Source organism: Bos grunniens, chromosome 4, assembly GCF_055505025.1.
Source record: "Bos grunniens cultivar Pamir isolate PY7600 chromosome 4, Bosgru_T2T1.0, whole genome shotgun sequence".
Taxonomy (NCBI): domain Eukaryota; kingdom Metazoa; phylum Chordata; class Mammalia; order Artiodactyla; family Bovidae; genus Bos; species Bos grunniens.
Window position 1 is genome coordinate 104267357 of NC_141168.1, and position 26073 is coordinate 104293429.

At 35.8% G+C, this 26073-nt stretch overlaps 1 protein-coding gene and 1 long non-coding RNA gene across 19 annotated transcripts in view; one reads left to right on the plus strand and one right to left on the minus strand.

Annotated features, from left to right (window-relative positions):
• LOC147374610 (uncharacterized) overlaps nt 1-26073 on the plus strand; it is a 310540-nt gene that overhangs the window by 104547 nt on the left and 179920 nt on the right. The gene's annotated exons all lie outside the window — the stretch shown is intronic.
• Nucleotides 1-26073, minus strand: part of GLCCI1 (glucocorticoid induced 1) — a 107806-nt gene that overhangs the window by 77493 nt on the left and 4240 nt on the right. For all 4 annotated transcript variants that reach the window (XM_086397670.1, XM_086397668.1, XM_086397669.1 and 1 more), the window contains exon 2: nt 3-154. In XM_086397670.1, coding sequence (XP_086253796.1) covers nt 3-154 — 152 coding nt within the window. The remainder of the gene's footprint in view (nt 1-2; nt 155-26073) is intronic.

The following is a 26073-nucleotide window of genomic DNA, read 5'->3' on the forward strand; positions in this document are numbered from 1 at the left end:
ACCTGAGTAGCTTTATCTTTCATGCATGAAGGGTAATGAACATGAGGATCCCGTGGCCACTGTCCTGTGAGATAAGGTCCTGTTATGGTATCCAGGGAAGAGGTTCGCCTTATTGTGCTAGAGGTTCGAACTTGCTGAGATTTGGGCCTGTCCACTATAAAAAGTGAAGGAAAAAAGACATTAGTCATAAGAATAAAGTGAAACTTAAAATTATTTAAACTTCATAGTTTGTAAAATACCATCCTGCCAATTGTCCCCACAATGTATATTTACCCTAAAAGCCATCCTGTATGAGCTGATGAAATTTATAGACCAAAGGGAAATACATTCACGTATTAAATTTTGCATATACTGTCACACCCTACAAAGCTCATTCATTTTAGAGACCTATTCTTAACCCTCTATATCATCTCCACTGCCATTATTTTAATTACGACTTCATCATGTCTCAACTAAACTGCCAGTTTCCTAACTGCTATCTCTGAATCCACACTAACTTTATCTTACAGGGCCACCTCCCTCCACTGCTAAAAAAACTGCCATGGTTTATTCAGTCTTTCACTTAAAGTCCATTATTTTTCACAGTTCAGCTCCCATATACCTCAATACGTAATGTCTTGCTACCACCACTCCTCCATAAACCTCTGCTAACTACTAAGAACCATAATAACTACTAATAAACTCCAATTTCCCAAGTGTGAAGTACTCGCTTCTCTGCCTCTATACTTTTTCTATCATCTCCTGCATCTAAAATATTCCCCTTCTCTGTACACTTGGCAAAAACTTATCTTCAAGACCAGCTCAGGTGTCACACTGCCTCTGTGAAACCTTTCCCAATGCCCTTCTTTTCTTCATCTTTGTCCTTCTTAAAGATATACACACTCTCCTCTGCTTGCATAAAGCCCTAAATTTGTCCTTCCTTCCTGACCAGAGGGTAAGTTTGGTCCCTACAGATTGAAAAGGAGTTGATACTCAATACTTAGAAATGAATTTATTCAAGGCTCCACTTGCACAAAAAATCATGTATACAGAATCTTATTTTAATTGTTTCCTCCTTAATGGATGAAGAATTTGAAGCCCAGAGGGATAAAATTAAATTGTCCAATGAAACAGAACTGCTAATAAGTGACAGAGGTAAAAAGGAACCAAGATCTCCGGACATTCTACACCGTTCAGTCAATCTACTATAATGATCTGTTTTACCTCTGATGCAAACAGAGATGATCATACTGAACTCTATAGTTTCTTTACAATGAAAATATAAAAGATTTTTCATGTATGCATCTCAAATGTGCATACTATAATAAAATCCAGTGGATTACAAGTATCCAAGGCTTAGTCTTATTCAGTTATATTTCACATCAAAGAAAATGCCTTGCACATTACAGAGGGTCAAGAAACATTTGTTACTGAATATTGTCCTTTATTCTTCTGAAAACAAAACACAAAATTGTTTTCCTTTTTTTAAAAATCAGAAGACAAAAGGAAATGCAGCATACTGTGAACTGTCACATTATTCACACACAGTCATCCTCAGTTCTGTAGGGGACTGGCTCTTCGTTCAGTCAGATCAGTTCAGTTCAGTCGCTCAGTCGTGTCCAACTCTTTGCGACCCCATGACTCACACTCAGTCACGTCCAACTCTCTGCCACGGCATGGACTGCAGCACGCTTCCCTATCCTTCACCTTCTCTTAGAGCTTGCTCAAACTCATGTCCGTTGAGTCTAGGACTCTCATGAATACCAGAATCTGAGAAAGCTCAAGTCTCTTACAGTTGGTCTTCCACCTCCCTGGGGTCCACCTCGTTGGACACAGAGGGCTGGAGAGCCAAACTGAATCTTACAACTGCAGTTCTGATTTCTTCTTTGACCCAAGAGTGTTAGAGAAGATCTGGAAATTACCAGGTTTCCTACCTATCTTTATTACTTAGCTCTCATTTTATTTTATGATAAGCAAAGTCTAGGATAATCTATTTCTACTGTTTGGAATCACCTGAAATTTTATTTGTGACCAAAAACCACAGTCAATCTTTATAAATATTTCATCAGTCATGGAGAGCATGTATTTTCTGTTTTCAGCATACAGTTCTTTTTCTTATATACTAACTGAAATAAAAATACAGAATATAGTAATAAAATAGAACCATGATCTGTCACATATTTAGAGAACTACTCCAAAACTTCTAAACTACTATTGAGATATGAAAATGCTCTTTATCTCTTATAATTTTTATCATTTAAATTTAGTTCTGGGGGCTTCCCTGGTGGTCCAGTGGTTAGGACGCTTGCACTTCCACTGCAGGGGCATGGGTTCAGTCCTGGTGGTTGGGGAACTAAGATCCCACAAGCTGTGCTGAGTGGCCAGAAAAAAAAAATTTTTATAGAAATTTAGTTCTGTATAATTTGGTTACATATTGATCCATGACATTATTATTAAGACATATGCTTTACCATTATAGTCTGTTCCATTTATTTTTACTTTTAAACTCTATCAAATTTAATTTTATCCCCCCTCTATGCTTTCTTTCTATTATATTGTATCTGGTATGCCTGTTCTTTTACTTTCCGTTTCTTTCATAGGTGCTATTTAGGTAACACTCTTGTATACTGTATATAATTAGGCTTTTGAAAAAACTTTATAGTAAGTCTTCTTCCTGAAAAACATATGTTCATCCCACTTATATTTATTGTTATAACAAGTCTGATTAAATCTGTAACTCTTTCATGGAACTTTTTCTTTCTCTTAGAATGCTTCCTTGCTATTTGTTTTCTATGACTTACTTTTTATTTCTTTTTCTCCTCCTTATCTCGCCCCCTACCATAAGCAATTCAGAAGACATGCAGACGGTTTTTAGTTCAACTACCAGGAGCTATTTCTATTAATTCTTTTTAAAAAATGTGGTTATAAAAGCAATACGTACAAATTTTAGCAACTTTAGGAAGCAGAGAAAGTTAACACCTCTCATAATCTGATTTATAATAATTTATTTAAAAAATTTTTAAATTACGTTCTCTCCACCAAGAAGAAACAAGGACAAAAACAGATTATCCCTTGAAAAAGAACCATTTTTAGCAATAAAAAAGACCTACATAAAGGTCAGCTACAACTAGAAAATGGAAAGCCACTATATATGAAGAACTCGTGTCCCAACTTTAAGCCACATGCTAGCCTTCTCAGTTATTCAACTGACTGTCTTGGTATCACAGTGTTTGTAAGTAACAACTATTTCATTTAATAATGGCTCAAAGCACAAGAGTAGTGATGCTGGCAACCCGCTATGCCGAAGAGATACTGTAAAGTGCTCCCTTGAAGTGAAAATGTGACAGTTCTCAGCTTAATAAAGGAAGGAAAAAAATATTAAATGCTCAGGTTACTAAGATCTATGGTAAGAACAAATCTTTTATCTGTGAAATTGTGAAGAATGAAAAAGAAATTTAGTTTCTTCTGCTGTTGCACCTCAAACTGCAAAAGAGCCACAGTGTGTGATAAATACTTAGTTAAGATGGAAAAGGCATTAGGCATTATATTTGTATGAGGTATTTTGAGAGAGAGCCCATGCTCACATAACTTTTATTACAATATATTTAAAAAAATGTTTAATCTGGCTTCACTGGGTCTTAGCTGTGGCACGTGGGATGTTTGGTATTTGCTGCGGCATGGCAGGATATTTGGTTGCAGCATGTGGGATCTAGTCTCCTGACCAGGGATCGAACCCAGGCCCCTTGCATTGGCCCAATAGGGAAGTCCCCATAACAGTATATTCTTACAACTTTTATTTTATTATTGTTTTTGTTAATCTCTTAACTGCGCCTAACTTATAAGCTTTACACACATACAGGAAAAATACAGGATATACAGGATATAATAGTATCTGCAGGTTTAGGCTCAACAGAGGTCCTGATATGTGTCCCCTGTGGATAAGGGCGGTCTATCCATTTATATAGGCAACATAATAAATTGTTTATTTCATGATTACAGCTGTGATTAGAATATGTATTTAGTTTTGAACTGGGTGATCACAACATTTCTCAACTAATTATTACAAAATTACCTCAACTCAAGTAAATCAAACAAGAGGACACCTATCCACTAGAAACATACATTAGTATACTTAATCTTTAAATTTACAAGCACTTAAATAATAAAATTTAATTAAAATTAATAATAAAATTGCTAAAATAAATATTCTAAAGTATGAAAAAAAATAAATACTTACTATCATTACTTAAGCTAAACGGGCATCAGAAAAATAGTAACTTCATATGTGGTGAAACCAGGTAATTACCACCACTGATTAAAACTTGATGAATGTCTACTACATGGAAAGTACTGTTTGACGTACCAAGGAGAATGACAAAATAAATTTTATATTCTCCTCAAGGAATTTACATTCTGGTTGAGGGAGATATAATATGTAGAATTAAGCTATAATATAAAGTAGTATTTTATGGCACATGCACACCAGTGAAGGACAAGAAGGCACACAAGGCAAAAAACAGGTAACAGACAGCTAGAGTGGTGTGCCCTAACCACATCAAGGGCAGCTGTCAAGTAGTAGGATACAATATTGTAAAGTTAAAAAATAAATTAAAAAAAAAAGACTCTTAACATGCCACTTGTAGTCCTGTTGCTAACATCTCCTACTTAAATATTTGAGGGTAAAATGCAGAGTAAGTAAATTCAGCAATAAAATACGATGGTTGGAAAAATATCACATCTGTTTCCAGTACCATCATATTAGGACCAGAAGATGACTACTCATGCAGCATTCTGTAAAATGATGTCCTCATTATAATCCATCTACAGGTTATATTAGGTATCCCTGGTGACTCAGACAGTAAAGAATCTGCCTGCAGTGCGGGAGAGCTGGGTTCAATCCCTGGGTTGGGAAGATCCCCTAGTGAAGGGAATGGCAACCCACTTCAGTACTCTTGCCTGGAGAATCCCACGGACAGAAGAGCCTGATGTGTTGCAGAGCTGGACAGACGGAGTGACTAACATACACAACACACACACACACACAGGCTGTACTATCCCTCTCCTCTTATCTTCCCTGAGGATGGAGCAGTGTAGGCCTGGGGTTCCTCTGGGATACCTGCTGAGGATTGTACAAAAGAATTATTGCTTTCTAACAGCCAATTGGAAATTTAAGGCGACTTGATCGTAGTATAATAGGTTTAAATGCAAGAAGCTGTATTAGAAACTCTGAATCCAAATAGCATACAAGGCATTGTTCTAAACAGGCAAAAGACACTTAAAGTCTAACTGCCAGAGAACTGTAATATGATGTTAGATTAATTAGTTAGTTCCCAACAATTTTTCATTTAGAGGCAATACCTGAAGATTGACTGACTAGTGGGTTTGGAAATCTGATGTATTAAGAAACTAATCTGAAGTAGAAAATTAACGAAGTTAAGTGCAATTTCTACAAATTAAAAAAAAATTGTTGTTAGAAACTTTAAGAACTTTAGCTACAGAGTAACATGAAACAAGCCACCACACATTCTAAACCAACCTCACCAGCTTATAAAAAGGATGCAATATTTTTGAGTGCCATAATGTAGCCATACAGAATGTACACTAATACACATAATAAAAAATGCTCACATTCTTTTCTTAAAACTTTAACATACTTTAACGTTTTCATAGGTTCAGTCTGCATAAGTAAATAAAAAGTAAAAATTGTTGATTCTCTGTGTTTAGCTCTCAATAAAGATTATAAGCCAAGCTTTCTATTAACACTGATGTTACAAGCAAAACACATCTAAACTTAAAGAAAGCATTTCAGTGACCACTTATTTAAACCTTCTGAAAAAGACCTACTGTTCCTTCAACTGCTGTGTAAGGACTATAACTCTGTGAAACTTTGCTATTGTAACACCACCACCAAGAATGAACTGCTGCTTTCTTTATTCAAAACCCAACATTGATTACAACTGTAAAGAATCCTCAAGTCATACAATTCAGCAGAATGCTTAAGAAAACTGAGTAACAAGTACCAATTTTTCCAGATCTTTCTACACAGAACTCATATTAAATTACTAGTTTTACACATATATACCACATTAACAATGTTAGTCAATAGTATCAAAACACAAGTGTGTAAAACCTTTTTATCCTTTAACAGTTATATTCAAAAAGAAGGAGCCATTAAATCCCATAATGTGTGTGTGTGTGTGTGTGTGTGTGCACGCGCGTACACACACACACAAGCCTTAAATCACCTAGTATTGAATAGAAAAATGTAAGGCAATTTTAGTTATGCCCCATGCAACATCTGGGCATGTCTGAGAAGTAACAGCAAGAGCTTTCTAGAAATTAGATCTTGGGAGATCCCTAGAACATAAAGGTACAAAGCCCTCAGGCACAGGTGAAACTAAGCAACAGATCTCAAAGATGGGAGCCTGAGATGTGGCTTTCTGTCTAAGCATCACCAGGCAGCTTGTTAAAAATGCAGGTTACTGGACCATAGTCCCAGATAGTCGAATGTAGTAATCAGATGGACCAGGTATTAACATATTTTTTAAACCAAACCAGATTGATTCAAAAGCATCCTCAGGCTTGGGAACCATGGAGGTCCTGAAGTAGAGTTTCTCAGAGTGTTGGACATTTGCTAGGAATGCTCATACCAGGCCCAATTTGTTGTCAACAATGTGAGACTCTCTGCTAGTGAGACCAGAAAATTCTGAATTTTTAATAAGCATGTGATCTAATGCTACTAAAAACTTAGGAACTTATGTCTAAAGGATTGGGACTAGATCCTTTAGAGTTGCAGCTGCTCAAAAAAAAAAAAAAAATTTTGTTGACTATAAATCTACTCCATTTACAGGCACTGAAAGTCTGAATATAAATCCAAGAAAATATCCTGCTGTAAAAATAGTCAACCAATTCTTTAAAATCTGCACCTAGCAGCTTACCTTTTAGAATCTAGTACATTTAAACTTTTAGTCATCTCCTTCAAAAGGTCACTTTCTAAACTGAGTGCCAGTCATGAAAATAAGAACCTTCAAATCTAAACACAGAGCACTCCAGGCAGAATGCTTAGGAACACTAGAAAGATGAGATAACTGACAAAAAGCAATACAGCTTCTTTGGAAAGACTGCCTCCCACCCAAACAGGGCATTTTGCATAGAAATAAAAGTTAACTACAATAAAATTCACTTCCCCCAAAAATACAAGAAATTCTGAAAAAATAAACTAAGTAGGTTCTTTTCTATAAAGTGCTAAGGAAAAATTAAATAAAATATATAAACAAAGTAAAATTTAGATTTTAATCATTAACCTGAATAAAGAATTTAAGCTTAACTCTCAAAATATGACAATATTTTATAGCTAGTTTATTTAAAACCTTTATCTTTTAACAGAAAAGCAGTGAGTTTTTATGATGTCTAAATTAGCTTCTTCATATTATAATTTCAGTCCTCATCACTGAAATCAAAATAACAAAATCATGAAGCAGAGTCTGAATATAAGACATTAAGTTGTTTTTTCTTCAACTTCAAAATAATCTGAAATGATACAGATCCTAGTGATCAAGAATAACCAAAAGTAGATGCAGGTAGGGAATATTCCTTCTATTGGTTCACTGAGCTTAAGCATGAACTACTACAGGTCTATTCTGTTAATAGAGATTTGCTTCAGTATTTCTATAATGACAGCTCCTTCCTTGAAAGTTATAGTTTTAAATTTATTAACACTGTCAAAAAGTGTCTCTTTGACCATACTTTATCCAGCTCCTCTAAACTCTTCCCAGTTAGGCCCTAATTGTAGGCTTCTGTATTTAGCTCTGAATTGTCCGACTTTAGCAAGTATCCTACGATGTCAGTTTAACCAGAATCCCCCACCCTCAACATTGATCACCCTCGATACGTGATCAGGCTCCTCATCTCCACCAGCTCCCATGTAGTATCTTGCTGCCCTGGCCTGTCTTCAGTAATCCTTTTCAGATCTGTTTAGCCAAGATCCCCCTTATTTGGATGTTTCCTTCCAAACCACTCCAGTACTCTTGCCTGGAAAATCCCATGGACTGAGAAGCCTGGTGGGCTACAGTCCATGGGGTCGCAAAGAGTCGGACACGACTGAGCGACTTCACTTCACTTTTCCTCTTAGTAATTTTTCATCTATTCACCCCCATCCTTCTTCTTAGCCAGATATACAGCCTCACTTTTTCTACTTGTATTTTGAGTTTGAGCCCCATTTCTCTGTATTTACTTCTGGTTATTCTCTCTGCATTGCAGTGGTGCCTACACCTATCCCAATAGTCTCCTTGAAAATAGTCTGCTTTACTATTCTTTAAAAAGTGTCATGAAAAAAAAAATAAAAAGTGTCATGAACAGTTTTTTCTTAAACATCACTACCAACATTGTGAGTAATTTTCCTCCTTACCTCACAGTTACAGAGAGCAATTTCCAAAATAAATCCCACTACCCCCCAAAAAAAGAGCAATTTAAAGAATTATATAAGAATAAAAAATGTAGAAAAGAGGAGATTGGTATACCTCTCTAGCCAATCTAATGCATATTAATACTGATCATCTAGCAGAATTATTGTTAGATTCAGCTTTCTAAAATCGGCACTGTCTAGGCACTTCACAAATGGCCTTCATGGGCCTTTCTTGCATAACATATAAGAAGATGGAAAGTAAGCCAAATACATGGGCCATATAAAATCATCAAAATCAAATGAACTTCCGATAACAGACAGGAAGGACACCAGATCTGAATGTGCTATCTAAACTAAAACTAAAGGGCAAAAACTAAAGCCCTCTCAGTGTGAGTACTTTCTGAAACACTAATCAACCAGACCTGGAATCCTGCCACAGAAGCAATCTAGAAAATATGCTGAAATGACCATCTGGCTGCCCTGCAGAAATCTGGAAAGGAACCAGTCAAGAAGCTGACAAGAGAAACAAACATGCGTCTGACCCAATGAGGCCTGACACCTGTAACCTGAGGTCTGTCAAGAAAAACAAACAGGAGAATGGAGTCAAGCAGCCATTTAGGAATGATTCTCTAGGTTACAGCTCACTCAAATTTGTGTCAAATGATACATAAGTTGAGATAAGACATTTGGAGGAAGGCCTTCAGCCTATTTTCAAAGAAAATTCAAGAGAGTGTCTTTTTGTATTAAGGCTGTAAAGAAAACTTCACCAAGATGGTCATGAAGGCAGGTGACAAGCACTGGAAGAAATACACAACAAATTACGATGGAGTTCTGACATTTAGAATACATCTACAAAGAATTACGGGTATAGCAGCTGAGATGCTAAAGATTTTTAAGTTCATTTTTTTTCTGGTGGCAAAATGGTATTTCTTTAGGGAACCTCGGCAAAGTCATAATTAGCAGAAGAACATTCCATAAACTTTATGAACTTCCAATGAATTCAATTAATAGAGATTCCAAATATCCAAAATCTCACGTGACTAATGGGTTCAAATTTTAAAGAGACAATCACAAAGTATTAGCAACTATAAGATAATATAAGATGATCAAAGATGGAAATTAATATAATGAGAGGAAAGCAGATATTCCTTAACCGGAAGATGAAATGCTTCATAAAGTTTTGTTTCAAAGCACCTAACTTTCAGTTAAAGCCATGGTAGAGCTTAGAAAATTTTTAACCAAATAAGGCAGATCCACTATTATACCCCAATTAAAAATAAAAAACAAACTAACAAAAAAGATTACAGTACAATAAAGGCTACCAAACGGGCTGTATCTTTACCACAGTATGACATCCAATGTTAACTGATGAAACCCCCTGATCGAAAGTAGGGAAAGCTGTGATCTCATAGTTCAAAACATGCTAAAAATCTACTTTAATTAAATGTGAGAAGCAATGAAAAACCTCAAAATTAGAAACATTCAGAAATGATGTGTTTGCAGTCAAGGAAGATATGAAAAGAGAGGTGATCAAACTCAGGAAAGATTTAGAAATAAAAGAAAAACTTATTCTAGGAATGAAAACTTTAAGTTACAAGAAACAGAGTGGGTTAATGCATTGCCTAAGGTAGAAAATAGAACATAACACAAATTTTAGAATTTAAAAAAAGAAAATTTAAATTTTAGAATTTAAAAAAATTTTAAGAGACAATAGTTATTACGTAACATAAGCAAAACTGTCCAACATGTTTAGGAGGAGTCCTTGAAGAAGACCAAGGCAACAAAACAAAACATACTAAAAACTACAATTTAAGAAAACTCTCCTAGAATAAAAGATAACTTCAAACTACATACTGAAAGACCATACATGGATCTGAGAAAAATGATAGAGCCAATACAGTCCATATCAAACACACTTTAATGAAGCTAGTGACCTTCAAGTATAACAAGCCATAGATTAAAAAAACTCAGTTCTTGCTACATAATATATGTAGAACTCAAGGAATATTGTTCCCATGAGTCTTTCCTGAAGAATCTACCAGAGAATAAGCTTCATACAACCAACAGCTTGGAAAGGAATTAACATGAAGACTGCTGGAATGTGTGAGCCATTCATGCAGTAATTTTCAAAGGAGAAAACAGCAGAATGCTCAGTATCTCTAAGGCAAGTCTTTCATCAGTACATGAAAGAAATAACCAGAGAAGGATTGCAAATTCATATGGTTATTCTCTCAGCACATCTGAATTTAAGACTTAAGAATTTCCAGAACATGTGATAACCAAATTAAAAATTTTATATAGCCATATTTATATTAAAAATTTTAATATTCCTCCAATATTTATTGCGTTGACTCAGAAAAATTAATACTAGCCCCAGAGAGGTATACTTTCTTCCTAGGTAACCTAGTAAAGAAATGAGCTCCTGCTCAATCTACTGAAGAAACGAACTGAAATGGAGCATCCATAGTCATTCTATTATTAGAATTTTTGCCCATCCCCTTCCTCTAGAGGTGGCAGTTACAGAGTCAAGTTTGAAAATACACCCTACAGAAGCCTGTAGCAAGAACCAGGAATGGATCAAGGAACAGGAATTCCTTTTATGGGGAAAAGTAGAATAATGGGCTGAGGTGCTTGGAGAGAGAAGCATTTGGAAAAAACAAGATGGAAAGTCTGAAGAGGACCTTCACCTCGCAAGGGGCTAAATCTAGAAGGACCTGCTTTTCGAAGGAACAAAAGCAAGCAGCCTCTTTCCACATCATCCTACTATCTATGGGACAAGTTAATAAAGAACAAAAAGTCCTAAAATAATTTTCAAGGCCAAGAAAAGAATTGACTATTAACATTATGGAATCAGGATCTTACCACTATTACAAAAGAACAATCAAGTTATACCATGAAAAACAAGGTATTTAGAAATCTGTATGACTCCTATAGTTCCTCTGATTCTGAAAAAGAACCTGAAAATGATCATCTTTCTCATCTCTTATTTGAATAAAGAATAATGACTAAATATGGCACAGAAAGCACAACAGTCTCCTAGGTAAGTAAATATCTCTTCTTAAATCTACACTGAAAATTTGCAGAATTCTAAATCCAAATATATTTTAACAGCATACAATTTATAAATGAAAGTAAGATTCAAGCATTTAAGTCCTAAGTTTGAAACATTTTGTTTAGGTAATAAAAACTACAGATTAGCTCATAATAGCATGATAATAGCTCATAATAGCATAATAAGAGGGTAAATAGTTAACTCCATGGTTAAACATAGAAAAGATTAAGGAGAAAGGCTTAGGAAAAGAAAACTGTTTAGTTTCATTAAGATCTGACTGCTAGTCAACTTAATTTGCTGATGGTAGGCAAATTATAAACAGAAGGCTGTACTGCAATACATCTGGATGCCACTGATTTGCTTCATGAAAAAGAATCTAATTAAATCTACCCTACTAGTTGTATTTTTCCCTTCAAAAATTGTATTTTTCCCTGTGTTCCCAAATCCAGCCATGGTGAATACAGAACTAACTACACTTCTGTAGATGAAACCCAGAATCAGTAGGCTCAACAGAACGAAGGCTTCAGAAATAAGGAAACACAGATGTTTATTCTAGCATTTACTTTCATAAATATTGACATCAAAGAACCAAATATGTAGTATGAAGCAGTAGTTTATCCAAAATTGGATGCTTCATTAAAGCTGGAAATGGCCAAAAGCTGCAGGAAACATCCTGAAGGAAAAGGCCTTATATAAATGATACCTTTGTAGAAACCATGGAGTAAAACAGAACATGGTAAAAACTAGTTCTGTGTTTGCATACACAGAACACCTTCCACCTCAACAATTCTACAAATATTATGCATAGAAGGTTGCCAGGAAACGTTGCCAAGGACTGGGAGCAACTTCAGAAAAAATAGAATAAAACTACGAGTGGCATGACTAAGTGTAGGGAAAAGTGTCGAAAGTATTTTAGAAGAGCATCATGTTTTATTCCTCCAGAATAGACCCAAACTGGTAATTATAATCTTAGTCAAAAACAGTCTATTGATATTATTGATTGAACTGTACTTAATCCAAAATGGCACTGCCCGGGAGCAACAAATGGACTGAAGTCACAAAGTTTCAGAGTTTGTTATTAGCATCTAAGTTAATTTTTTCCCTTAAATGATAAAAAGAACATTGTTCAAGAGCCCAAGAAATGAGTGCACAAATATCAGACTATACTTTTTGGATATAGCATGAGTCAATCATACCTACAATAGCTAGGGCATTTGTCATAAAAACCTGAACAACACTTTAAGATGTACTAAAAAGATTCATCTCAACAAGGGAAGAAAACAAAACCACATTTTTGCCAATTATACAAAGGAGATGAGTCAACTGGATTTTTGCCCTTTTCCTCCATTCTTTCCTCCTTCACCTCTTAAGTATCTCCTGTGTAGTGTTTGAGGCAGGACAAGTACTGAACAATATATGTTCAAACATTACAAATAAAACCATTTTTCATGAATACGTCAAATCAATCATTTATCCCTCTCTGAAAGCTATTTTACTTTCACTTAAGAATGAAATAAGAAAGCAAAACCTAACACAATTCACTAATCTGTTTAGTTTATACTTAAAACATAAACATATTTGCCAGAGGGTGGGCTCCTTTCCTAAAAATTAAGGCTGTCTCTTTTTTTCTTTGTTTCTCTAACAACTGGCACAACTTCTCAAGTTTTGTTAAACCTGTGGATTTATTTCAGTTATACATTCTTTCCTTATTCTTAACGTAATAAATTACCCCAAAACTAAGATAGAACTCATTACCAAAGGACACTTTTTGGCAGGGCCTCAACAGAATGGCTCCTATTTTTTTTTTTTAACATTCTGTATGTGGAGCTCATCTAAAATCATTGTGAATAGGGTGCAAGATGGCGACAAAAGGAACTTGAATTCAGATCCTATTATCATCCTGTTTTCAACATGTACATAAAAGGCTATGATCTCCATGCTTAGGTATTTCACAAGCAGGTCATTAGGTTCATATAATAAAGAACTCTTCCATTTTCTGCATGCCCAAAAAAGTAACATTCATATAAAATAACAAGATCACTAAACTTAGTGCCCTCACAGGCACTCTGCGAGACCATGGACTGATTTCCACGAGGCTATCAATGCTTAAAATATCTCCAAACTTTTTCAAAAATGGTTACAAGGTCTTCAGTTAATAAAAATAAAATAGCAAATTATATAAAAATAAATCCATTCCACCCAGATCACACAAGCTTGGTGTGTGAACTTCACGTAGGGTCTCCTGCATACTGACTGAGGCACTGACTACCATGAACCACATGTGCCTATGTGCTGGGTCACGGGAGGGAACAGTGACACTCCCAAGGTAAAATTCACCAGCTCCAGGAGAAGCAGTTGGCAGACCACATTTCTTTGAACTGTGAAGTGCAGCAAAGTTGCTAATGCTAGCAGCTACCATTTTTTTAAATTTGTGGCTTAGCACAATAAAAACTCAATGTATCTTCCTGGCTGACAGATGGCCTTCCATATAATCATTCATGGATTCTGACTTCCTTCATTTCATGGCTCCATCATTCCCCCAGGGCCTTGGTTAGACTCCTCTCCTAAATTCTTTGCATCCAGCTGGCAGATGAGGAAAGAGAAAGAATGAGGAGGATCAAACTAGTGCTTTTTCACTGAACACAGATGAAAGTGTTGTTGTGTATCACAAAGCTTTATCTAATTGCAAGGAGTAGGAAAAATAGTCTAGATGTGGGCCAAGAGGGAGACAAAACAGGATTTGGTGAATACTTAGAAGTCTCTACAATAGAAAGGCAGTTTGTCTGAATTACCCTCGTAGATAGTTTGATAGCCAAATTTTAGAGTGTGTCTCACTGAATTATTATAATCATTACCACAAATAGAATAATTAATTTTTTTTACAGTAATCAATAGATTACCTTACCCTGACAAGGAATCCTTACCCTGACAAGGAAAGAAGTATGGAGCTACTGAAAGATAACAGCATTTTCAGTACAAAGTGAGTTCAGTTTACAAAGTACTTGAGGTACACAACTGTGGATGTTAACATGAGTCATTTATGTCAAGGCAAGGATTGTGAACTTCAGAATTTTTTTTTTTAAAGAAAGACTGTGTTTATAACAATGCCAGTGGGTAAATTAGAGATGGGGAACTAATGGCAGGGGAACCACTAGAGAGGCGGCAGTTCTAGCAAAGCAATAAGCAGTAATGAAGCCATGAGGTGACGGAAAGAAGCTCCCAGATTCAGGACATAATTCTATGGAGATGGGAGATGGGATAAGACACAGAATGGGATAAATGAGGGAAGAGGAAAAGTTAATAATTATGCTATAAGGAAGTTAAGAACCCAATCCAATGATGCTCTGGGTCGGAAAGTCTTTACCAAGGCTGCTGTGTTTCACACTGCCAGTAAGCAAATACAAGAAACTATTCAGCTCTGTTTCTGTACCAAATCTCTGAGTTTAAATTGGTGGCTCAGAAAGTAAGGAGTCTACCTGCAATGCAGGAGAGCCAGGTTTGATCCTTGTGTCAGGAAGATCCCCTGGAGAAGGAAATGGCTATCTACTCCAGTGTTCTTGTCTGGAGAATTTCCATGGACAGAGGAGCCTGGTGGGCTACAGTCCATGGGATGGCAAAGAGTCGGACACGACTGAGCAACTAACACACACACAGTGATAATATTTCTAATACTACCTTATCACATGGGAATAATTAAAGCACATTACCTAAATTTGAAATTACACAGAGTAAAATGTAGTAATAAATCATTGCTTTTCTGTCAGCACAGAAAAATACACTAGGCCACCTTTTCAAAGCATATGATATATTCTACTGTGTGAAACATAGGTGGAGTATACTTTAAGGGAAAACTTTATATATAGATGGTAACAAAATCAGCAAGGAGGTAAAGAGCATGAGCAAAACATCCAAGGACAATTATAATGATATTTTAAAATATTTGGATATGTAAACTTGCAGGATGTCAGCATCATGTCTGTTTTAATTTGCTATATACAGTTATCACCTTTAAGAATACCCATTCCAATCAGTGGAAATGCAATAACTACACCTTTCAATGCCTGTTTCAACTTTGAATTTAAATACCAACATAATCTTCTGCTCAAAAATCACAAAGCCAATTCCAGCAGAGAAAATTATCATACACTTGTTAAGAAAATTAAACTACAGATAACTGAATTGTCATTCCAAATTATGTTAGTTGACTCAGAAAGGGGAATTTATATTTAAACCAATCAATCTGTATCTAAAAACCCATCCAACAAACTCATTTTTACCAGAGTCCTGAAGTAAATACTACAAAGAATTCAGCTTTTAAGACATGCCTCTAGAAGGAAATATAATTGTGTTAGAAATAGTAAATTTCTCTATAACCACAAGGAAGATGTTCAGAATTCTCATCTAGTTAGATGTGCACTGGTTTTCTTACATGGGGCAAGTAACATAGAGCTCTAAGTAACTAATACTTAGTATAAGTCACTACCATTTAGTATATTAAAATTACTTACAGCATTATGAGAAGATGACCATGAATTTCTACTCTACATAGCAAAAGTGTCAAGAGCCAGTGACTATCCAGTGACTGTTGAGAAAGGAATGTGAACTTTGCAGCATTCTCTCTCTTGTATACACACACACCACACTAATGGATACTGTGCAGACTTCAGGTATAATCAGATTAGGTGACCAATTAATTTCTTTTTTAAAAAAAAATCTGTACACAAATTTTTGTAACATTTTATAAAACAGATTTTTATTTGTAATAGCCCCAAACTTAACCACAATGTACTCCAATAAGTGGTGGGTTAAAGAAACTGTGGTACATCCGTGGATCTTGGAATTTTGCTTGGCAATAAAGGGGAACAGACTATCGGTACTCTCAACAACTTTGATATATGTTGGTGGCATTATGTTGAGTGAAAAAGAGTCACGCTCAAAAGGCCACATAGTGTATGATTCCTTTTATCTAACGTTCTCAAAATGACAAACTTATACAGACTGAGAACAGCCTGGTGACTGCCAGGAGTCAGGATGGCGGGCGGTGGTGGGGGGAGTGGTGTGACTGCGGGGCAGCACGAGAGGGGGTCCGCGTGGCCTCCGCCGTCTGTGATAGGGCAGCTCTGCATCTTGATTACGCTGGTGGTTACGCAGATCTGCTGCACACGCGATAAGACTGATACACACGTATAGCGTCAGGCACACCAATACAAAAATCCTGGTTTAATGCCATACTTTAATTTTGTAAGATATACTCATTAAAGGAGAAGTTGATGGAGGATACGTGGGACTTCTCTGTACTGTCTTTTCAACTTCCTGTGAATGTTTGTTTATCTTTAAATTTCTATTGGGGTGAGGTTGATTTACAGTGTTTTGTTAGCTTCAGGTGCACAGCAAAATGAATCTGGTATACATATACCCACTCTTTTAGATTCTTTCCCCATATAGGCCATTACATAGTACTGAGTAGTGTTCCCTTTGCTATACAGTAGGTGCTTGTTAGCTTATAGTGTATATATAGGTGAGCAATTAATTTCTTAATCCTTAAGTATATACAGAAACTTTAAGTTAAAGTCAGACTATAGGAATATACAATTATAAAGATCATAATCCACAGTGTTAATCATATTTCTAGTCTAATTACGCTGACTTATTGCCTTGTCCTCTTGACATTAGTAACAGTAGAAGGTTTGGTGAAAGTTTTTCATGAAGGAAGAAATATTTCCTCCATGAAACTGGTTAGGAAAGGTTTGGTAGGAAATTATAACTCAAATAATAACTTTTTTTATAAGGACAAAATAATCCGGTAAAAAAACCTGGAATATTTATTGAATTTAAAAGCATACCTTTCCACAGAAAAATGTGAGAAATAGAATCATTAGTGCATATGAATTCTTTCCCTTTTAGGGGTTATCTGAATACAAAATCTCTTATAATTTTAATACTCACACTAGAAAGGGAATGGAAGAGATCTATTCATGTTCATTTATAACTTCTTAGGATATTAATTCTGCTAAATGTCAGTAGAACATTTTATGTAGCAATGAGAAATTACACTATTCAGTAATATATTTTTACAACCGCAGATGAACCTCAATCTTGTGTAACTGACTTCCTAAAAAGTTTGTATAAATAACACTTTGGTAAATTGAATAATTTTACTTGCACATAAATTGGATATTCTCTTAAGCAAATAACCACCCCAAAATCTGCTCTTTACTTCAAAATTTTTACATTATAATAAAGCACAAATTAATATGTAATTCACATTCTCCTACTTGGAGCTTAGAATAATCATGATCTTTATGACAGATCTGAACACGTTCAAATTTTTAATTGAGTATGTCCACAGTTTTTGGCATGATGGTTTTTTAAGTTTCTCCAAGTAGAACAGCTTCAGAAGCTGATTTCATGTTAATTCCACAAGGCTAGGCCAAACTTTAGCAGAATATTTTAATATGTCTAGGCAGCAATATTGGAGAACGCAATGGCACCCCACTCCAGTACTTTTGCCTGGAAAATCCCATGGATGGAGGAGCCTGGTAGGCTGCAATCCATGGGGTCGCTAAGAGTCGGACACGACTGAGCGACTTCGCTTTCACTTTTCACTTTCATGCACTGGAGAAGGAGACGGCAAACCACTCCAGTGTTTTTGCCTGGAGAATCCCAGGGACGGGGGAGCCTGGTGGCTGCCGTCTATGGGGTCGTACAGAGTCAGACACGAATGAAGTGACTTAGCATAGCATAGGCAGCAATACAGCTTAGACCTAGATATATTAGAGAAGCCACAAGATGATGCTCTCCTAAGTTTCATCTAGTAAGGGAAAAACACATATAAGTAAGTATTCAGTATTCAAAAAAGAATACCAAAAAGCTCAACCTAATCTTGAAAGAGAAGCATAGGAACATAATAATTCATATGTGAAGTTCAAAGCTCAGAGAAAACAGTGGGTCATATTCTTGGAAGATTTTAAATAACCTGAGTTTGTTGAGAAATATAAATGTGAACACCCCAACTGCACCTAGAATATGTATTCTTTAAGGGTTAAACAGCTCTTCAGACATAGTAGAGACTCAATATTCATTGTGTGAAAGAGAGAGAAAATCCACTAGTTTTACCCATCAACATACTATCAACAGCTACTGCAATACCTGAAAATAAAAATTTCTTAAATGAACAGTTATCACTGAAATTAAAGCTGTACTCATCCTTTTTGTATTTTAACCAAAAAGACAAAGAGTGAACAAATGCGATCAACTGGCCAGGTGTTTTTCAATAATGGGTCACTTAGATATGTAAAGAATGACCAGAATTTTAAAATAAGGTTTATTTTAAGCTCTCTGATCAAAATATTGCTGCGTATTTTAGCTTTTCCCCAAAACATTATTTCTGAGCACAATCTTCCTAATTTTACAACACTAATGAAACTGCATTTAGCAGTATTTGCTAATCCCTGCTTAGTAAGTATTAGACACTTAAATGAAACCACCTGACTTCAAACAGGAAAAGGACAGTTGATTCTTTTCAGAGTACCTTCAAAAACCCTTCAGTAGAAAGAAAATGACACTGTCAGAAAACTCAAAACTATCATAAATATAATTTGTTTATAGATTACCAGCTAATATAGAGAAAAATCAGTATTTTACCATGATCTTTTGTACACATTTATGGAAAGATCATTTCACAAGTTACATGCACACAGCAAACAGTTTTTAAAGGTAACTAAGCAACTGAGCTCTGTAAGTTTTTTTATTATTTTCTATGATACAAAGATTACTTCACTAATCCAACTTATAAACTGATGTATTTAACTAGGAAACTAATTACAGAAGAAATGTCATGAGAAACTTCATCACATAGACTCTATAAAACACTTTCAGTATCAGAACAACAATAGAAATGCCATGTCTCATGTTACTTATGAAAGGATCCATATTCCACACTATCAAAGAGAGCGTGCAGTAAGCACAAGGGGCACTGAAGGATGTCACAGCATCCTGAAAGCAGTTGTTAAAATGGAGGCTGAAATATCTCTCTAGATCACATCAGCAAACCTAGAAAAAGGAAAAGAGCCCAAGCAGGCATAAACGGAGAAGACAGCACACCTTACTTTGCCATGAGAATGAAATATAAAAAGATACTATTTTGAATGCTGCTGAGCTGTCACAGAACGGTGGAGGTTAAAATCAGTGTTATGCTTGAATGGAACCTTATGATGCTTTATTACAAATGCAAAGGTTACATTATCAAATATGAAAATACAAAAGACTCATTCTGCCCAGATTTTGAGATTTCACACGAAATCTAAATTCTGTCTTAACAAAGTGTATTTTAAGGACCGAGGGAAAGGCCCACTAACGACATAATGAAGTTCTGAAGTGCTATGGCATTCTTATACACATATCTGAGGCCCGAATCACTGGGAATACCTGCAGCTATTTTAAGTTCTGTGGACCCTAGAGTTTAGTCCCATTTAGCTTTCTCTTCACCCAACCCCCGCCAACTCTATTTTTGGCCTTTCTGTGTCTTAACTACATAAGCAATGGGATTACCCATTGTGCATGTTTTCCTGTCCCATAATTAACTGGGTTCCAAAAGCAACTTCCAGCTAACCTGAAGTCAGGACTTAGAGAGTTACATGGCCCTGTGGGCCTTCTGTGCATGCCACCTGACCCTGAGCAAATTACTTAACCTCTCAAGAGAGAAGTGAGATTATAAAAGTTATCTGTGAAGAGAGATTGTAAAAGTATTATAAAAGTATTCTACACTGAGTTCTGGTTAAGACTAGTTGCTCAACACATAACTAACCGTACGAAGAATCATCTAGTGTATACAGTGCTATAGCAGTGGAGACAGTATGGTACTGGCATAGAAACAGACACATAAACCAATGGGTCAGAGGGCCCAGATAAATAAATCCACGCATATTTGTTGTTGTTCAGTCATTAAGTTGTGTCCGACTGGACTGCATGGACTGCAGTACACCAGGCTTCCCTGTCCTTCACTATCTCCCAGGGTTTGCTCAAACTCATGTCCATTGGGTCAGTGATGCCATCCAACCATCTCATCCTTTGTCACCCTCTTCTCCTATGCCCTCAACCTTTCTCAGCATCAGGGTCTTTTCCAATGAGATGGCTCTACACATCAGACCAATGGCACAGAGGGCCCAGATATAAAAATCCACAGATATATGGTCAACTGATCTTTGACAGAGGTACCAAGAATATACAATGAGAAAAGGACAGTCTCTCTATACATGGTGCTAGGAAAACTGGATATCTATGTGCAGAAGAGTGAAACTGAACCCCATCTTATACCATGCACAAAATTAACTTGAAATGGATTAAAGACTTAAATATAAGACCTGGAACCGTCAAACTCCTAGAAGAAAATGTAGGGAAAAAGCTCAGTCCTGGCAATGCCATTTTGGATATAATACCAAAAACACAAGCAACAAAAGCAAAAATAAACAAGCAACTATAAAGCTTCTGCACAGCGAAGGAAACAATTAACAAAACGAAAAGACAAGTTATGGCACAGAAGAAAATACCTGCAAACCATACATCTGATAAGGGCCTACTATTTTGGATATATACATTTGCTATACCCAAAATATATATATGGAATTCATGTAACTCAATAGCAGAAAACACAAATAAGCTTATTAAATAATAGACAAAGGAGCTAAGTGGACATTTTCCAAAGATGACATATAAACAGCTAATGAGGGCACATGAAAAGGTGCTCAAACAGCACTAACCAGAGAAACGCAAATTAAAACCACAATGACATACCATCTCACACTGGGTAGAATGGCTACTATCAAAAAGACAAGAGAATAACACACGTTGGTGAGGATGTGGAGAAAACAGAACCCTCGTACACCACTGGCGAGACAGTAAACTGGTGGGCCTGGGAAACAGCATGAAGGTTCCTCAAACACTTAAAAACATATAATCTAGCAACCTCACTCTGAGTATATGCTTATAGGAAATAACACCAGGATCCTGAAAAGATACCTGCACTCCCATATTCAATGCGGCATTATCCACAATAACTAAGATACAGAGAACCTCTGTGTTCACTCATGGCGGAATGGACAAAGAAAATACATACATATATGTATGTGTACACACACACACACGGAATATTGCACAGTCTTTTAAAAAGGAAATCCTGCCATTGGCAACAACATAAATGAACCTGGAGGATATTTTTCTAAGTGAAATAAGCCAGACACAAAAAAACAAATACACGGGGAAAAAAACAATTATGATCTCACTTATGTGTGTAATCTTAAAAAGTAATCCACAGCAGAGAGTAGAATGATGGTTGCCATGGCCTGGCAGGTGGGGAAAGTTGCTGGAAGGGTACAAACTTAAAGTTGTAAGACAGGTTAGTTCTGGGAAACTAATGTACAGCTGGTGACTGTAGTCAGTAATACTGTATTGTATACTTGGAATTTGCTAAGAGTAGATCTTAAGTGTTCTCATCACACATCAAAAAAAAAAAAAAAAAAAAGGTGCTCTGTGAGGTGATAGATATGCAGTTATCTTGATTATGGTAATCACTTCACTTTGTAAATGTATACCAAATCATCACACTGTATACCTTACAATATATACAACTTTGTCAGCTACACCTCAGTAAAACTAGTTTTAAAAATTCAAAAGAATCATCTAGTTTAATAAACTTATTTTTACTTTTCCTTTCCATAGTAGACTCTTTTCCTTACCCAACTAAACTCTTAAAAAGCCCACTCATTTTAAAGAGAGAGAAAATAAGATGAAGATTTAGGGACATAGTGTAAGTCAAACGTTACAAGTGGATAAATAACTCAAGTCTCTTGACTTCAAATCTGGTTATTTTTCAGCATACCTTTTTGTTTCTAAGGTTCTTTTATGGAACCATTTGGAAAATAATTTTTTGGTTTTTAACTTGATAAGAGAAAAAAGCCAGGTTATTCTATTAAGGAATAAATGGGGCCACACACTGTTTCATTCCACATTTATCAGAAAAAAAGACCCTTCCCAAAGCAAATTTATATGATCAGCAATAGGCCATGCTCATTCAATCTTATATTCAATAGTATCTATAGCAATCATTTTAAGATATATCATAGGTATTAACAAAACTAATTAAGCCACAAAGAGTTCATTGAGGTTTTGTTTTTTCTGCTTAAGAAAACAATTGTATAATGATTTTAGAAAGCCTTTGTTTCACCAAATAGTTAATATTTTAGTCATCTAAAAGCTAGCTATGTGAAGTTCTCCCTGTGACCATACTGGCTAAATAAGGGGCTATTACTGTCAGCAGGAGATAGACACTTGATCTTTAGTGACACTAGGCAGAAATCTGTAGCAGTTTTTGCATTCTTGTTATCAAACACACCCAGAAGTTTAGTGAGTTTCTTAATTCTAATATCTTGGAAGACAATTTTGGACACCAGTCTTCCCACACAATAATGAGTCTCACAAGTTTAACTCGTCCTTATTTTTGGTGAGCCATCATTAAAGTACACCATAGTGGCATTTCATTAAGTTACAAACATTCAGAGTTCAAACCCACAAATTGCAGGATAACTATTAGCTTCTTAGGGGTGAGAGGCTGAATTAATCCAGCACCAGTTGCTGGGACTATCACCTGAGATCAGAATCTCTGCTTAGTGATTCCTGAAATATTTACCAGTTTATCACCACATATAACTAACTTTTAATAATCATGGGGAAAAGTACTTCTCACTATAATACAATTCAGAAACAGTACAGATTCTAGAAGTACACAAGGCCAGATACAGCCAATTTCATATCCTTGACCCTTCAGGAACCAGGATTTCTCACACAGTCACTTATACCTGACTTTCTCTCTCCTCTCTTCTCTCTCTCTCTTCTCTCTCTCTCTTCTCTCTCTCTCTTCTCTCTCTCTCTTCTCCCTCTCTCTTCTCCCTCTCTCTTCTCCCTCTTCTCTCTCTCTTCTCTCTCTCTCTTCTCTCTCTCTCTCTCTCACACACACACACACACTCACTCACTCACTCACTCACTCACTCCTACTCACACACACATTCTCAGGCTTTTATGTGACAAAGAGATATGACCAATCCAACCATATTCTATTTCAGTTACATTCACTAACCTAGGTCTTACATTTTTAGACATTCTGAAAATGTCAAAATATACTCCAGCACAGTGTAATAGTGCTGTGGAAGCAACAGAAAACCTATTCATTAGTAATTTTTACAGCTCAGAAGTCACAGCTGATGACCAGTATCAAAGTCTTCTTTCAATTAGGAGCAACAGGATAATCCTGTAGAGTGAACACCGCATCTAGAATCAAAAATTAGATTTCAAATCCACTTTCTTGATGAATGAAAGTATATATTGCCTTAAGCACTCACATGTTTTCTTCCTTTCTACCCACATCTTTAGAAATACAACATAATATTGTAGAGGTTATTGAGGTATCTGGGGCTTCCCAAGTAGCTCAGTGGCAAAGAATCTGCCTGCAATGCAGGAGATGCCAGAGACGTGGGTTCAATCCCTGGGTTGAGAAGATCCCCTGGAGGGAGGAAATGGCAACCCTCTCCAGTATTCTTGCCTGGGGAATCCCATGGACAGAGGAGCCAGGAGGCCACAATCCATAAGGTCGCGAAGAGCCAAACATGACTGAGCAACTAAGCCTGCAAGATTGAGGTATCCATGAACTTGCCTCGTCCAGCCAGCTGCCACAGTAACATTTACCTGCGGTAAACATCACAGCTTAAAGGTATCTGCCATGCTTGCTCCTACAAAAATGAAATATTTTTTTCCACAATTTGTTCATAATTAAGAATAATCCTCTTTTCTTCAGAATTACTATAAAGCCATTATATGTGTGTATCACATATATATATTTTATGTACACACATATATGTATATATATTTTTTTTTGCAGAATAAACACAAATCTTGTTCTTCTAGAATAAGCTGGATGAGTGATGAAGTCATAGTCAGTTCCAGGGACTCAGATGAGGGGTAGAAAGGGAAAGCAAGATGGCTTCTGGCTCTTCCATCAGTTTCTCAAGTTTTTTACATCACGGATGATAGTGTGCTCTCTGTCTTCCACTTGCTTTAAGCAAACCCAGTTAGCGACAATTATGAGATAACCTCAACTTCTTGTTAAAAAAGAACACAGGACAGAAACAGCACAGTGATTTGGTCTCTTAGACATTTAATAAGAGAACAAAATTATATATTGAAGACAAAAAACAGCAGCAGCAGGCACAAACCCCAGACAGGTGCTAAGGAAAATCCTATCAGGGGATTTAAACTCTGGAGAAAAGACTAAACTAAAATTAAGAATAACAAAGTCATCAGTAGATACGTCTTGGCAGATTATTAGCTACGTGTGAAAGCTTTGATAAAATGGGCTTTTAGCAATGTTTTAAATTTCAGATTTAAGAAAAATCCTCTCCTACTAGCCATTCGTTGAACATTGCCATTTATTTCCATTGTTATTCATTGCCATGGAGCCCAATTACTCCTTTATTTTCTTCTTCACATTTAGTCTGCATTAGCACAAATAAAAATCACAAGGATACCATTACCCTTCAACATTTCCCCAATATATAAATCCTAATTTGCATTAAATCCTTGAGGAAACATACACTGTGGTGAATGAAATGTCCTCTGTAAAAAGTAAATAATGAAGTAATTTTTAGCTAAATATATGTACACACAACTTTACAGTTAAACTGATCAAGGTGCTTTTATAACACTAGGTGTATACAATATTCAATATGCTTAGAATAATAGTTATTTGAGAGGAATGTAATCTTTGAGCATGAAAAAGTTTAAGAATATAAAACTTCTATAAATTCACTCAGATCCATTTTGCTATTGACCCACTGATGTAGAAGTTTTATGTACCATAATTAATGGGAAAAATTAATGAATGCTGCTGATACTTAGTGTAGTTCTCAAAAGCTAAAAATCTTTCCCCAAAATCAGTATTTGAAAGCTATCTCTTTAGGGAAAAAAGTCAAAGCTTTAACTGTCAGTATATTTTTCAGTCTAGTATAAGAAAGCTTTGAAACAAGGATCTAAGCACAGGAGTGGGGGACCATAATTTTCAAAAATATTAGCCTGAGAAGTAACTTTATAATAAGAGAATGTCTGAATATCTTTAAAATGGGGGAAAAATGTAATTAAAAATGCTGGAATTCTACAAATTGAGCACAGCACTAAAAATGACTCAACAGGGGAAATTTAATGAAAAGATAAACTGAAAGCAAATTGACTGATTAAAACACACACACACACACACACACACTCTGAAGGCAGTCATTCAGGATTATATGTTAGTTGGCTTTGTATTTTCTTTTAAATAGAATAACTTCTTAATGTATAAAACAATAAAGCTCTCAAGCATTCATGAAAAATTCTTATCAAATTTCACTCTAGAGTTAATAATCTGTTAGACTACTAGGCCTAAATAAATCTATTATGTTAAATCAGGAATTAACACATGCCGTTTTCCATAGCAGGAAATATATAAAATTATAAGCTCTTCATGTTTTTGTTATTAGGTTTGGTACCCTTAAAAATAAGTAGTATTCTACATCCAGAGTGCTCTAACGCAATTGTCTTTATATCTTTTAGAATT